Raw genomic sequence first — 15959 nt, forward strand, 5'->3', positions numbered from 1 at the left:
CAAAAAAAAAAAAAAAAAAGCATAATATCATGTTATTTGAATCAAAAAACTGAACCACAAAATGTTATTTGAATCAAAAAACTGAACCACAAAACAATGATGTTCGGATAAATCAACCACACAAGTCAAAACCATTGTCAATTACGAAAAAAACACAAAAATATCCAAAAACGGTAAAAAACATAATCGATGATATCAAATGTTTGGAGTTAGGTGAACTACTCTTCAATCTTTAGAATTAGAAGCACTGTGTCGACAATATCATTGTCCTCATGCCCACTATCGTTTTTACACATCTTTGATGACGACTGGGAAGAAACCACATCAACATCATAAACGTTATCCAAATTGCGCTTCAAGTCACCTTCACACATCATATCGGAGTTACTATTCTGATGATTAAACGGTGTTGTAAAGCCAATTTTAAAAACATTTAAGCAGGGGTTACATCCTCTCCCGTTTGTGATATAGAATCCTAAATAAAAATGAATTCAAAAGGATGAGTTATAACTATACATTTAACAAATTATGACTAAAAGTTCAATAACATATAAATAAAATGGGTAAACCTTAACAGCACAATCAACAATACGATTGGAATGGGATAGTTCGACATTGACGGCTTCCTCATCAATAGGCTGCTTCAATTTAAAAAATTAAAAAAATGATAATAATGATAACTTACCCAATGTGGCAAAATTGCAATAATAGTAAGTGGAAAGGATATAAATATACCTGGATAGTGTCAAAATGTTTGTCAAGCTCAGACAAAATGGCTGGGTTATCAGTCAGTCATCTTGGAGACTGAGTAGCCATCTGACTTTTTGTTAATGTTAAATGAAGAAACAACTATCTTGAACGCAAACTTTCTATTGAGTAAAGTATTTAGCTCCATTGGAAAGTTTCCTTCGTTGGCTAACTGTTGAATAACAAAACATATCATAAATAGATTATAGTAAGGAGAATAACAAAATGTATCGTAAAAGCAATTATTTTATACATACTTCAATGTTGTTTTCTAACAGCTGATTTGCATTAACCTTCAAAAGCTTCGTCACCTCACGTTCAAACAATGTCAGAGTGACAATGCCGGTACAGTCCTGGACACGTATAGCAAGCCTAATCCTGCATAATATATTAATCATATTTAGTTAAATTGTCAAAGCAAGCTTGGCACAAAAAAGAATGAATCTGGATAATGTCTACCTTGGAGTTGATGAAACGGTCCTTGTATTACAAACATCAGTCTTGCATTCCAAGATAACAACCTCTTTAAAACCATTAGTACCATCCTGCTTCTCTTTAAGAATAGTAGTGGTTGAAACCTTTTTGTTGCAGCTTTTGCACGCGTTGTAAAACCACTCATCGTTTGACGCAAAACTCTTGATAGTCCCAACAACGATAACAAACTTCGTCTGTGTTTAAGAAATACATAATATATAACAACAAAGACAAAGGAAAACATAATTACACAGTTTTAGTCTGTATTACCTTATCTATTGAGTTCAACGATCCAATGGGAGAAAAAGTAAAGTCAGAAAGGAACTCTTCAGTGGCTGACTTGACAACAGAAGAACTTAAGCCAGAATAACTGGAAGAAGTTTCAGGAGAAAGCTTCTCGATAAATCTGATCAAACATGAAATTATAAGTATTTAGACTCACCAAACTGTAAACATAATTTTAAATACATATTATGATAGTGTACCTTTTTTTAAACTGAACAACCTCATCAATATCAGCGTTTATTAAGACTCGAGTGACGGTATACAAATTAGATACAGAAAAATGTCCTGTACATAATAATAAAAAAAATTGATTAATTTATACAACTATTAAAATTGAAACAGTAAAGAAAGTTCAGAATCGATTTAAAGTAATATGATACCTCCCCAGAATTTGTATTTTCCAAACTGAATGATTATGACAACATTATTTTCACCTCGATTGCTGCTCTCATACTCCATTATTTGATCGGCATAACTGTCCCAAAGTGTCACAAAGATCTGCTTATTGCTGAACATTAAAGGTAGACAAAAATAAAATCATTAGTGTAGAAAAAATAACGTAACAAAGATAATACTATCAGTAATAAATTTGAGAAAAATATAAATACTTTAAGTCTTCAAGCATAAACGTGACTTTCTTTTGGTTTTTTCCATTATTAGTTTCCATGTCTACCTCGAAGGGAAAACTCTTCACCATAAATCCAATGACATCTGAGGAAAAAAATCGTGTTAACAACATAAAGATGTGTATTAAACTAATATATAGTGATAATTGTATATGATACCGATTGGACTTTTAAATAACTTGCTGTTATCTGTTGGATCCTCAACAACAGAATCAAACGGAGTAAAATCAAAACCCCATTCAGAACCAATAGCCTCGTGGCATTCCTCAACAACGATGTTCTTATTAAGGTTAATCTTCAACCCACCGTGAGCGTATTTCACCTTCTGACGATTCTCACTGGTGTGTTGGGTGTGACATATTTTTATTAATATTTTAAGCTCTTTTTAACACATTAGTCAAGTTTTAAATTTATAAAACACGATATTCTACTAACAATAAACACACACATGGGCAAGTGCACCCATCGTGAGCGTAGTATAGCGTTGATAAGATACCGAGGTCGTCCAAGGACACAAGAGCTTTTAGTACCGGTTTATCCTCAACGTCTAATCAAATCAAAATTTTTAGAAAAGGTTTTTAAACATGAAAAATAAAAACTAAAATGCTGAAAATAAAAATAAAATAAAAACAGATAGACAAGATGAATCACTTGGATCCAACTCGCCTTTAATGTAACCTTTGATGATTTCCGCACTTTTGCACTTTTTAAGAGATTATCTTAGTTATAGTAGTAGGCCCCTCTTTTGAAGGTGACGTTACCCTCAACTCAGTGGTTTGAGTCAGCAAGGATACAATCTCAAAGGGTCGGAATATTGAAAGATAATTAATTAAGTTATTAATGCGTAAAGTGGTAGGCCCCTCTTTTGAAGGCGACGTTACCCTCGACAAAGTGGTTTGAGTCAGCAGGGATACAATCCCAAGTAGCCGGGTTAATATATTAATAGTAGTTTACATATGAGGGGATCAAGCCATTCGCACCCCCGCCATCCAATACCAGTGGGTATTGAAGGAGGTCCTAGTAATCTTGACCCAGGTCCTTGCAGGATCTATACACTGAACAAGGCAAGAACCTTACCAAACCATTCCCTTAACCCCCGACCAGGTAGCCAACATATCTCTATATAGACCGTAGAGATATGAATGGTGAAAATCTTTTACTTTATATAGACAGTAAAGTAATGCCAAGACAACACGGACAAATGATAAAGAAGTTTCACCTTCAACATAAGAAACTAGTTATTAAAGTCATTAATACAAAACCAAATAAAAAGTGCGAAAAGATTAAAAATCAAAAGTATTACATTAAATGCTTGTCTTCACCAAGTGATGTAAGAGACTTGGCCAAACATGGCCTTTGATTGACAAGAACTCTTACGATCAATCTTGGATCCCGAGACTACTATACACACTCTAAGGTGGATGATGGATGATGGTGGTGGATGTGGGTGTTGTAGTGGTGGTGAAGTGGGAGAGAGGTGGTTTGCCAAGCGATGCTTTTGAAGTGAGCCATGCACCCCTATTTATAGCCTGAACAGAAGCCCGGACATGGCCCCTTGTCCGCTGGACACAGCCTCGTGGCCATCCTCTTTCTCTTTCTTCATGAGTTGCAATTGTCTGCATTTGGCTCCACACGCCCCCGTGTTTGCTGGGCACGGCCCCGTGTGCAGAAGCGTATCTGTACTATCAAGATTTGCAAGATTCTGCGAATCTTAGCGTTGACCATGCCCCGTGTTGAGCCGGGCATGCCCCCGTGCTGGGAATAGAAGCTTCTACCACTTTGTCATTTTCTGCATACACCTGGCCACGCCCCGTGTCCGCTGGGCACGAGGCCGTGGTCAGCCTTCTGTTTCTTGTTTTTGCTTGCGAAGATGCTGTCGAGGGGTCGGGCATGCCACGTTTATTCCTTTTCTTTGTATTTATGTTAGATTTTGCTGCATATTTGTTCCTTTTGTTCATGTAAGTTCATTTGGTCCTGAAAATACAAAAGGAAGACAAAAGCAAACTTTTTCCAACATTAGTACTAAAAAAGGGTTAGTTTTATACCTCGTTTGATGTAATTTATATGTTGCATTTTACACACATTAAATACCCCCGCACTTGAATCTTTGCTTGTCCTCAAGCAAAACTCTTTATTATGTGGCTTACACATCCAAATGGAATGGGTAGAAGAGAAGTTTTGGGCTTGTCTTGAGTGTCGGGAATCCAAGATCTTTATTGGGTTTTATTTTTATATTATTTACAATCCTATTCGTTATGATTTATTTAGAACGTTTCATAAGAGAAATTACTTATTTGGGCATAACATGCCTCTTTAAAATTCCATTTATATACAAGTTCACATACCTCACGGGAGATCACTCAACACTCGGCAGAAGATGTATTTTTGTGAAACACTCGAGATCGGCATGGAACTTACTTCTACCATATGCTTTCCAAGCAATCAATCCTTCTCCTTTTTAACTATTAAACCTTTGTAAATATCAAGAGGACATAGGGAAGAGTTAGGCTTGGGTTAAAGGTATGTGGTTTTGGGTTAGTGGTTAGTAAAAAGGGCTAAAAGCGTAAAAAGCGTCAGTCATCGTAAAACTTTTCGTTTTTGTAACTTTTATTCGAACTAAGCATCTTCAAACAAAGTTTCTTTAAGGAACTTGTTTGTTTATTGCTAGACTTCATTTTTTTTTGATAAAGAAACGTCACGAGAAAACTGAGCTTTTTACTAAAATAAGGGGTTTAAAAGAAAAAGGTTTTGGTGGGTAAAGGGTGGTTTTTTGTGGGTTTAGCAACGAAAAGGTTTAGGCTCAAAGGGGTTAACTAGGGGGATTTTTAGGTAGGTGAAAAAATAAAATAAAAAATAATGGTGTTGAAAAGAAAATGGTTTAGTCCTAATGTGACAACCCTCACCAAACCAGGTATCCGTACGGATTAATTAATATTTAATTGATGTTTAATTACTGTGCTTGCTTACAATTGTGGTTAAACTGCTACGTGAATTCTGATACATAACCATGCATCATACTTTATTTGCTGTCACTCCATTATTTACATACAAACTACAGTGACAAACTTGATGCACAATAGCACAGTAGCACAATGAACGGATAACCCAGTAAACATGCTGACATAGCCAGCATCAGACAGACACTGTCTCTAAGGCCAGTATGAGCCGGGATTAGCTTACTACACTAGTTGAGAGTGTAGGGAAATGAGGATTGTAGAACTGCGTCACTAGGTATTAGATATAGTGACCGGATGTGCCTAAAACATGTTTTAAATACAAAAATTCTACACTTTAAAACAAAATTCAGCATTTAAGCTAACTAGTAAAGTGCAAAAACATGGAAAAATAATACTAGACACTTCCCAAAGTGTCGGGATTTTTTTGTGTCACTAAAAATAATAATAAAGACACTTTAAAGCTTTGTTTGACACTTTAATGGATCAGTATCCAACCAAACAACCGGACTTTACCCGGAACATAAAAATATTGCCAATGACACTATTTTTCCTTTTCTGTGCCAATTAGGGTCCCCGAATACCCTAACACCCGTTATAAATTACAACACACATAATACACTAATTAATCACGTAACTAACATAACTAAACTCTAACTATCTTGTTCAAATCCAACCAAACCCCCCCTCCCCCCCCTTATAACCGAATTCGGTCCCATATGTGGGACACACCCATCACAACCTTGATTATTTTAATCACATTGCTAAATATCTTCCCTACACATTATACGTTGGGTAATTAGAGAAGATGGATTATAAATGTGTCCATAAGAATCTCATTTCATTCACAAACCCACAACAAAACTTGAACTCTCTCTCTCTCTTCTCTTTGATACTCGGCCGAACACACACGCACATCCATCATCACTTTCAAGTTTTGATCAAGGCATTCTACTTAAATACAAAGGTGAAGGATCACATACAAGGAGGCTCGGTGCTTACGGAATCACAAGGACCTCTCTACAACGCTATTATCCACCTTGTTTTCGCTTGATTTCTTCCCTAGCCTTGAGCTAGTTGTAAGTGCTTCTAATCACTCTCTTGTTCATGTTTGAAGTGGTTAATAAGAAGTTTAACGGATAAAATTCATAAACACTAAAGATCAAAGCTTAAAGTCTTGTTAAAATGATGAATATGGTGGATAAAAAGAAACTAATGGTGTAAAACTCATGAATCTTGTTTTGTTATGGTTATTTTATGTTGTTTGATGCTAGTAGTAGAGCGGATCGTCATCTAAACAGGCTAGGTCATGTTCATGAAACATGAACTAGTGTTATGTAAAGTGTGAAAATGGTAAGATGATGAACTCTACTACTTATGAACATGAACTTGTGTAAAAGTGATTTTTCTTATAAAATGGAGTTCTAAACTAGTAGATCTAAAGATCTACAAGTGGTATTTTCGAAGAACCAAGTGTAAGATGCAAACCATGTTTAAAAGCCGGATCTTTCTTGAAACAAAGGCATTTTTGTGAACAAACAAGTGTGTAGACACTTGTGTAACAAAAGGATTTAACAAAGAAATATTTTCGTAAGCCTTGGACTAGAATATATTTTTTTGCAACAAGTGTTATGAATATATTTTTAACTTGTTCTTCCAAATAAAATTCGCCATGGATTTTTATTACAAAACTTTCAAGTGTCGGAGGTGGGATTTTTATAAATAAAACTTGCTAAATATATATTTAGAATATATATTTTTCATAGTAACACTTGTGTGAATTTTTATGATTATTTTATGAACTACATAAATATTATTTTTAGAGTAAAAATAATATTACTAGAATACACTGAAAAGTAACGACTCCAAAATAATACGAACGTCTTCATAAATATTTAAGTTACACCGGTATTATTATTACCACCTGAACTTTAAATGTAACTTACGTATTTTCAGAAAATGTTCTTAAATGCGTATTTTGATAAAAAGTATTATTTTGGAAAAAATTATATGGAATAAAATATAATATTTTTGGGAAAAATATTTATATTTTGGAGATAGAATGTTTTGGACAAATGAATTAAAATATATTTTATTAAGTGGGACTTGATAATATATTTTTGGAATTATAAGATAACGCACATGTATTAGAACCCCCATCCTTGGGAAGGAATATAATTATTAAATAATTACGAAGTGCAAATACGAAATAGTTGCCTAACTATTTCCCAAAAACGCTAAACCTTAAGCCAAGGCACGGCCGTCCGACTAATAGAAGTTAGTACGTGTAGGTCGTCACACAGCGGGTTGACTGGGAGATACTGTTTCGAGACGCACTTCAGTGAGTTCATATCCCCCTTTTCTCTGAACTGTTTTCAGTTTTTAAACTGCGGGGGTGAAATACATGTTACTATGATTACGAATACTTTTTACATGGTATGGTTAGCGTAAGGAGGGTTACTACTTAGATCATGTGAGTGAGCAGGCGGGAACTAAAGGCCATTTATCCTCAGTGTAGGACCGAGGGTCAGTAGCGGTAGATCTATCTAGGTGTAGCGAGCCCAGCCCCAGGCCCAACAGAACGGACCTCGGGATGACTTTTAGCCCGATGCAAAAATCTGCTAGGTTTGAGTCTTCCTACTGCACTTCACACATATCAATGGCCTTGCAAACCATTGGTGATCTCTTTATTTCCTTATTTGCTACATACCAGGGGATTTTATACTTACAAAGGTTTTACATACTCACTATACATGAACTCGCTCAACATTTTTGTTGATTTTTCCAACTTACATGTATTTCAGGGAACTAAGGATCTGGCACGGTATGCTACGTTATCACGCTGCATAAGAGTTATGAGGTCATCCAAGTTTAGGGAATGTGGCTTTTACCTGGACGAGTCACAGTCCTTAAACTGCGTTTATTTCATGTTGGTGTTTGTGTCTTATGAACAATGTTTTTATTTTGTAGTGTTGTAATTTCCGTTGCATGTGTCAACGCTTTAAGACAATGTTGTGGTATTTTTATTTTAAAACTTAAAACTTAAATCAATCGATGATCTGCATGGTTTTACTTTCATATAGCTTTGTTGTGATTAAGCTATGGTATTAAGAAGTCACACCAAATTAACCCACGCTTCCGCAAAGCCAGGGTGTGACAGCTTGGTATCAGAGCTTTGATCATAGCGAACTAGGATTCCTTCTCGAGTCTAGACTATGATCACTAGGGCTCTCACGAAAACATTTTTACATTGCATACACTAAGTCCAGATCCAGGTCACAAAACGTTTTTACAAACAAAAGTTGAGCACTTTTCCTTCTTAAAATTTATGATTCAGTCGAGGAGACTGAGGGATTCAGTCGGGGAGACTGAGGGGTTCAGTCGGGGAGACTGAGGAGTTCAGTCGGGGAGACTGAGGGATTCAGTCGGGGAGACTGAGGGATTTAGTCAGGGAGACTGAGAGCTATAGTCGGGGAGACTGAGGAATTCAGTTGGGGAGACTGAGGGATTCAGTCGGGGAGACTAAGGGATTTAGTCGGGGAGACTGAGAGCTATAGTCGGGGAGACTGAGGAATTCAGTCGGGGAGACTGAGGGATTCAGTCGGGGAGACTGAGGGATTTAGTCGGGGAGACTGAGAGCTATAGTCGGGGAGACTGTGGAATTAAGTCGGGGAGACTGAGGGAGTAGTCTGAGAAACTAGGAGATTCAGTCGGAAAGGCTGGGAGGTAGTCTAGTGGGACTAGGAGAACTATTTGATTGCTTATTGGTGACTAACGTGTTATCTGATTATATGATTGATTATTTGTGCATGTGTGTGTGTTTGTGTTACAGACATCATGCCTTCAGCTGGTACTGGAGAGTCGGACACCACAGACCCCATGCCTATAGTATCAGACGACATAGTCTCATCAGAGCACGAGGTGTATACCTCAGATACTACCAGCACGGACGATGATGATTTCCAGCCATTTGCGCTGCCCGATGTCGTTGTTGAGCCTGCTGATGGCCCTATCGCTGGGGACTTGCGACTCGTGGTAATCCCTGCCCCTGTGCCCCTTGCCGTTTACCCTATTATTGATATGCCCCTCGACGTAGTCGCTGACGACGACGTCGACTTGTTTGATGAGGACCCACTCGAGGATGACTTAGAGGGCGAGGCCCATATTGCTGCTGGTGATCTCCTACTTCTTGCTGATGCTCCTGCTGAGGAGGCACCCGTCCATTCACCAGTCCCAGACTCCTTTGAGTCTGTGGCATCCGCACCTTCACACGCGCAGGGAGTGCAGCACCATTCGCATGACACCGACCCTGATAGAGCGTCATCTGCTGCACCTGCACCTGCCCCTAGTTTTGCGTTCGATCATGATATTGATGATGATTCAGATCCTGTTTTCCCTCCTGGTTTTGACCCAGATCATGATATTGAGTTTGTACACTTAGATCAGCCCATGGAGGATCCCGTAGCCCCTGTTGACCCTATGTTTGCTGATCCCGCTGATTTCGAGATGGAATTTGATGATCCGGAGCCTGCTGTGGCCCCCGAGCCAATAGTTGCTCCAGACCCCGCATTCGAGCATGACCCTATTCATGCTGATGTACCCGCTGTTGCTATTTTTGATGATGTACCTGTTGATGATGCACCCGTTTTCGCACCACCCATTGTGGGCCTACCTGTTGATGCTCCACCGTTGGTGGATGATCATGCTGTTATTGCTTATATTGATGCTCCTCATGTTGCTGATATTCCTGCTGATCCTGTTGTTGCCCCTCTTCCTGACCCAGTGCCTGTGCAGTTCGATCATGCACCTTTTGCGACCCATGTTGATCCTCGATACGCGCACACCTGAAATGGGTGGATAGACGATGATGATGACTACCCGCCTTTCGTGGTACCTGTTACACCTACTTCAGTTCCTATTGATGCACCCTTGTTTCCCACACACGTCACTGATGCGCATCGCGCAGACCTCCCTGTTACATTTCTCCAGGACATCCCTCCGCCGCGTCTTGGAGAGGGTTCATCACGACAGCCTTTTGGTCACACCCCTTTCATGACTGGAGGAGATCAGTTTGTACCTCCGATCTCTCATCATACTGTTGTTCCCCCTGTTGCACCATTTACTATGCCATCCTTTGCTCTATCTAGTGAGCCTTTTCTCTGGACTTCGCCACCCATTATGCCACCGTCTGATCCTTATCATCCTTATCACATGGGTTATTCTACTGAGGATATTCTTAGATCTTTCATGATACAGCAGGAAGCGCTGACCCGTCGCGTGCAGGAGCTTGAGAGAGCTCAGCGACCACCATGCCAGTGCCAGTGCCAGACTCACCCTGCAGTATCACACCCTCCTCGTCCGTTATCTCCCGATTCTGCTGCTCCTTTTTGGATTCCGGAGCAGCAGATCGCGTATCTGTTGCGTTCTCATCACGCCATGGAGGAGGATTGGCTTCACATGCGACGTTTGCTCTTTTCTCATTTTCCCCCTCCTCCACCGCCATCAGCTTAGGGCCATTTTGTACGACACGGGTAGACTTTTGATGAGAGGACGTCGATTGTGCAGACTTTACAGCCTTTTGGGGACCGCATATTGGATGATTTTGACTTTTGATGATTTGTATGTTGGTTGTTATTGACACTGATTTGATAGTTTTGGACTAGGGTGATGTGGCCCTTAGTCATGGATGTTGTATGATACAGTTGTGTACTTGTAAACCTTACATTATGGTCTCGATTTATGACAGTGCAATTGCAGTATTCTCATCATATGTGATGTTTGATTTATTTATAACATGAGATGTTATGTGTTGATATTGTTGCTATATACGTATGATCCTTCTATTTATTACGACCTGACCAATGTGAACACATCTTTTAGAAGATGCCACCGAGACGCCAAGCACGCATGCCTACCAACGAGGCAGAACTCCAACAAGTCATTGCTGCCGCCATTGCGCAATATGCTGCTTCGCAGGCGGAAACCAGTGGGAATATCTCCCAAAACAACGGCAATAACAATCCGCCTCATTGTAATATTAAGTCATTGAGACATACCACGACACATTTGGATATCTCTAGCAAGGTTGCTAATGCCATTTGTATATTCTAACGTATGTGCAGGGTGCACCTACAAGCAGTTCCTAGACTGCACACCTGTAAACTTTGACGGCACCGGAGGTGCTGTTGCCTTTTTCAGATGGGCCGAAAAGACAGAGTCTGTTCTCCGAATGTGCAAGTGCGCTCCAGACCAACATGTGACTTACATTTCTGGGCTATTCTTGGACGGAGCACTGTCCTGGTGGAACTTACAAGTTCAGACTCTTGGTGAAGCCGCTACATATGCAATGACATGGAACGAGCTAAAAGAGCTTATGCGAAGAAAGTATTGCTCTCGCGCTGAAATTCAAAGGTTGGAGACTGAATTTTGGCATTTAAAGATGGAAGGCCCCAAGATCGCGGAGTATGTTCAAAGGTTTCATGACCTGTCTCATGTGGTACCTTATATGGTTACACCAGAATTCAAGCGAATCGAGCGCTTCATTTGGGGTTTAGCTCCTCAAATCATGAGTATGGTGACCTCTTCAAAGCCGGCGACAATCACTGAGGCAATCGATCTGAGCGTAGCTCTTACTAAGGAAGCCGTCCGCTTAAACAAGTTTTTAGATGTTGAGCCAAAGAAAAAGGAGACTCACGTAGAGTCATCTGGCGAGAACAAAAGGAAGTTCTCGAATTTCAAACAAGGAACAAGCGGTGTTGGTAAGAAAGGAGAGTCAAGCACACCGGCCCAAGCTGCAACCGGTGCTGGAGAGAAAGGAAAGGGGTATATGGGTACACATCCCAAGTGTAACACCTGCCAGCGTCACCATTCTGGCCGGTGTGGGTTAAAGGTATGTGAAGCATGTGGGAAGGTTGGCCACTCGAAGGATTCTTGTTGGGCTATTGCTGGCCGGGGAGGCCAAGGAGGTTTTGGAAATAGGAACAATAATCGTGGTGGAAATGGAAATCGTGCACAAGGAAACAACGGAGGAAATGGAAACCGAGGCAACAATGCGAATTAGGCTGGTAATGCGAACCGAAACAACAATAATCAAGCTGGGAATGGGGGTGGTAATGGGCAGAAACTTGGTTGTTTTAACTGTGGTGACATTGGGCATATTAAGAGGTACTGCCCGGAACTGAACCAAGCACGAGGAAGAGTTTTTAACATCGAAGCAAGGGAAGCGCGCCAGGATCCCAATGTTGTTACTGGTACGTTCCCTATAAACCAACGCTTTGCATCCGTTTTATCTGATATTGGTGCCGATTATAGCTTCGTGTCATTAGAATTTAAGAATATGCTTGGGTTAGCCGCTAGTAAATTAGATATCCCGTACTCAATCGAATTGGCAAATGGAAAGTTAGTAGAAGCCAATGAAGTGGTCAGAGGTTGTGTAATCGAGTTGGGAGAGCGTGAGTTTACCTTGGATCTACTACCAGTCCAGTTGGGAAGTTTCGACGTGGTAGTAGGGATGGATTGGTTATCAAGCAACAAGGCGGAAATTGTTTGTCACGAAAAGGTCGTTCGCATCCCAACCAAAGATGGAGAGACGATAGTAGTTCATGGAGAAAAGCGTGATATGCCTTTAAGAATCATCAGCTGCCTGAAAGCCCGTATGTGTTTACAGAAGGGATGTGAAGCCTTCCTGGCGCACATCGTGGATAAGAAAGCTGCGGAGCCAAAGATCGAAGACATCCCTGTCGTGAGGGAATATCCTGAAGTCTTTCCAGAGGACTTGCCAGGATTGCCACCTCAGAGGCAAGTGGAATTCCACATTGACTTAGTTTCAGGCGCCGCGCCTGTAGCTAAGGCACCTTATCGACTTGCTGTAACACCTCGAAATTTTGTGTCCAATAATGTGTTGACACGTGTCGTGAGTTTACACGTGTTGTTAAACACTAAATAAAGGATTAAAGTTGACAAACCTTGAAAGTATGTTAATTTGAGGGTTATAAATGTCAACGAAGGGTAAATATACTGTATAGTAACCCTAAACGATGCTCGTACCTTCAAACGAATAAATCATGGATCGTACGGGGCGAAACGCGGGAGAAAGTGAAAGATTACAAGCTACAGGGGTTAATCGTGTCAACATGTTTAATTTATACCTCTGAGTGACCCTTTGACGAACCCGAGGCTTTGTAACAGTAAAATACGCTCACTAGAATATACTATATAAATTTCGCGAAGTTCCGTTTTAAAACGAGAAAGTTATGATCAAATTCGTAGGCGAGGGGTTGAAAGCGTCAACAATAAAAGTTAAGGCTTTTCGGATAGTAATTAAACTAACCGGGGACTTAACAATGCTGGTAAAAGTCACGAGGCCCTTCATTGTAAATAATCGAGGGCCAAATCGCAAAGTTACCCCTTCGAAACCGAAATGTCAGGTTAATCATTACAAAAGATTTGAAAATCTTGGAATTTAGCCCTCAGGCGGGCCGCGTAGAAGATATGCATGAGCTGATGCGGGCCGCGCGCCATCAGTAGATTTGATTTCTGACATTAGGATCCAGGCGGCCCGCGTGTGAGTTGCTTGAATCCTAATGCGGGCCGCGTGAAAGTGCCAGATGCAGAATACTTGGACAGACCTGCTGTTTGAGCTTGTGAACGATCATTGAGGCAATTAATAAAGCATGGGCGCCCTCTACATGACCCCTAGCACCTTAGGACACCTGCTGATCATCCATGGACCCTTGTAGGTTGAGTTGTAATGATCCTATGCCAATATTTTCACTATAAAAGCCAATGCATTGTGCACAAATGAAACACACCTCAAATCTGGATTCTAGTCCATCTCAGGAGCTCTAAACCATTCCTCTAAGGTCTCTAGTCGTGCACCAAGCTTCTGTAAGTTGCCTAACCCTTTGTGGTTTCGTTTTTCCATAGTTTTAGCTTAAAAGTCAATCCGTCGTAATTAACAATTGACTTTGCAATAAATCACGAATGGTCCAGTGATTTGTCGAATCAAAGATAGTTATATGATGGTAATCATGTGGGCATTAAACCCTTAAAAGGGCACCCTCTGATTCCCACTCTAACTAGTCCGAATTTCGAGTCAAACGTGCTTAGAAAAAGTCAACGGAAATGCCATTATTCGATTTCATGCATAATCTGTAATGTAGACGATATGTAACCTGTTTAAACACTCATAAAACATGATAATAAGTATATTAACTAATCTAAGCTTGTTTGATCCGACCCTTTACTATTTTGACCCGGTTCGGAGCCGAAAGTCCCAAAACTTTGACTTTTGCATTGACTTCAGTTCTGACCCATTAACGTAAGATTTAGATATGCCTTAGGACTCTATTAGGACCAGGTTACATGATGGTATAACCCTCTGTGACCGGTTCGTTGTTTGTCCAAGTCTTTTACACCTTTCCGTTAAATGCTTAAAAGTTGACCGTAACGCCCTTTTTAATTTAAAACGAGAATTTCCGACACGTGAACGGATCATGACCTTGGTTACTGATTTCTAAGCATGTCCCTAAAATTTCACGTCTATCCGAGGTCCAGAATAGGAGTTATGCTAAATAGCGCAAATTATGGGAACTTTAGTAATTAAATAGCGCAATTAGCATAACGCCTATCTAAACCCAGATTTCGACACCAAACCTTTTACACACTGATGTAAAATAATATTTTGGGATTTTCAAAGATTTTTAATTATTTTTAACCTGCTCATAACCTGCGGTTATGGCAACGGTTCGGTAAATACCGAATATGCCCTTTTTGGCCATAACTTGGGTTCTACAAGGTCTTTTGACCCGATTCCAGTTGCTACTGATTTTAAATAATAAATAAAGTATTTTAGACTTTATAAACTATTCGGGAAACTCAGATTTCCTGTAGAACTCAGAAACCTCTTTTATAATCTTTAAAAAAGACCGAAACACCCCTACGGGGCATCATATGAACTTAAACTCGTTACGGGCATTATGGAAGGTATCCTACTGATACCACAACCTCTTTAAAGCATATTGACTTAGGAAAACAGTGTAGGACTCTTACGGTTACCCATACGCCTTTTGCGCGCACGGTTCGGCTTATGTAACTAGTTTACATAAACTAGCCGAAACGGGTCAAACCATATTGTTTTGACCCCAAAATCCAGAGTGTGATTATTATACCCATATAAAACAAGTCTTCAAGCTTGTTGGGTCAGAATCACATTCCGTTCCCGGTTTTCGCCTTTCACGCGATTAAACCGTAACTATCCTTTGAAACTGACCGGTCTAAGCTACGGCTAAGATAAAGACCCGTTAGGATTCTAATAGTTTAATTTAAACCTTCGTTCCAGATTAGGGGACCAGTAAAAGCTATCTGCAATTTATTTCAATTAAGGATTAATACTTGCAAAGGTAAATACTTTTAACTTATTTTCCGTTATACGGGCTTGGGTTACGGTATTTAAAATACCGCTTGGTCGGGCAATTGACCCCAACTCATTAGTAGTTGGGTATTATCAATGTGACCCATTTAAAAATTTGTTTTGTTGGCTTTACGCCTTTGGGGGCTTAATGACCATGTCTCGGATATCCTTAGCAGCATTTTACGAAATGGCCACGACCCTGACATCCGGGTGTAGGCGTACACCCGGCGTTATGTCCATGACTATAATGGTATAGCCATTGGTTTTCCAGCCACGGTTTTATGCTATGTGGTGTGTCTATTAAACTTTAACCCGGCACGACCCGGGCGACCGAACGCATAGTAAACATGTAATTCTTTACAAGATTTAATTATAAATTATCCCAAGTTATAAAGAGTTTGTGCCTCGTGCATTCAAATCAATTTTATTAAACATTTTACCAAAGTTTCAGTTGAATGTATT

At 39.9% G+C, this 15959-nt stretch overlaps 1 protein-coding gene across 1 annotated transcript; it reads right to left on the minus strand.

The window, feature by feature from the left end:
- Positions 1-218: 218 nt before the first annotated feature.
- On the minus strand, positions 219-2173 carry LOC110906882 (replication protein A 70 kDa DNA-binding subunit B-like). The gene is made up of 9 exons (XM_022151945.2): positions 2115-2173; positions 1887-2014; positions 1707-1791; positions 1492-1627; positions 1207-1415; positions 1005-1125; positions 806-919; positions 570-638; positions 219-392 (listed from the first exon to the last, which is right to left on the minus strand). The coding sequence occupies exons 1-9, from the start codon at positions 2171-2173 to the stop codon at positions 219-221; spliced, it is 1095 nt and encodes a 364-aa protein (XP_022007637.2).
- Between the last annotated feature and the right edge of the window lie 13786 nt (positions 2174-15959).

The sequence above is a fragment of the Helianthus annuus genome, chromosome 14, assembly GCF_002127325.2.
Source record: "Helianthus annuus cultivar XRQ/B chromosome 14, HanXRQr2.0-SUNRISE, whole genome shotgun sequence".
NCBI lineage: Eukaryota > Viridiplantae > Streptophyta > Magnoliopsida > Asterales > Asteraceae > Helianthus > Helianthus annuus.

Bases quoted from the DNA above. Each gene is read 5' to 3' on its own strand.
- LOC110906882 (XM_022151945.2), bottom strand. From the start codon at position 2,173: ATGGAAACTAATAATGGAAAAAACCAAAAGAAAGTCACGTTTATGCTT. The intron at 2,015-2,114 runs GTATTTATATTT...TTTAATGTTCAG, and splicing joins TTTATGCTTGAAGACTTAAA to CAATAAGCAGATCTTTGTGA. The intron at 393-569 runs GTTTACCCATTT...TTTAATCATCAG, and splicing joins TTGTTGATTGTGCTGTTAAG to AATAGTAACTCCGATATGAT.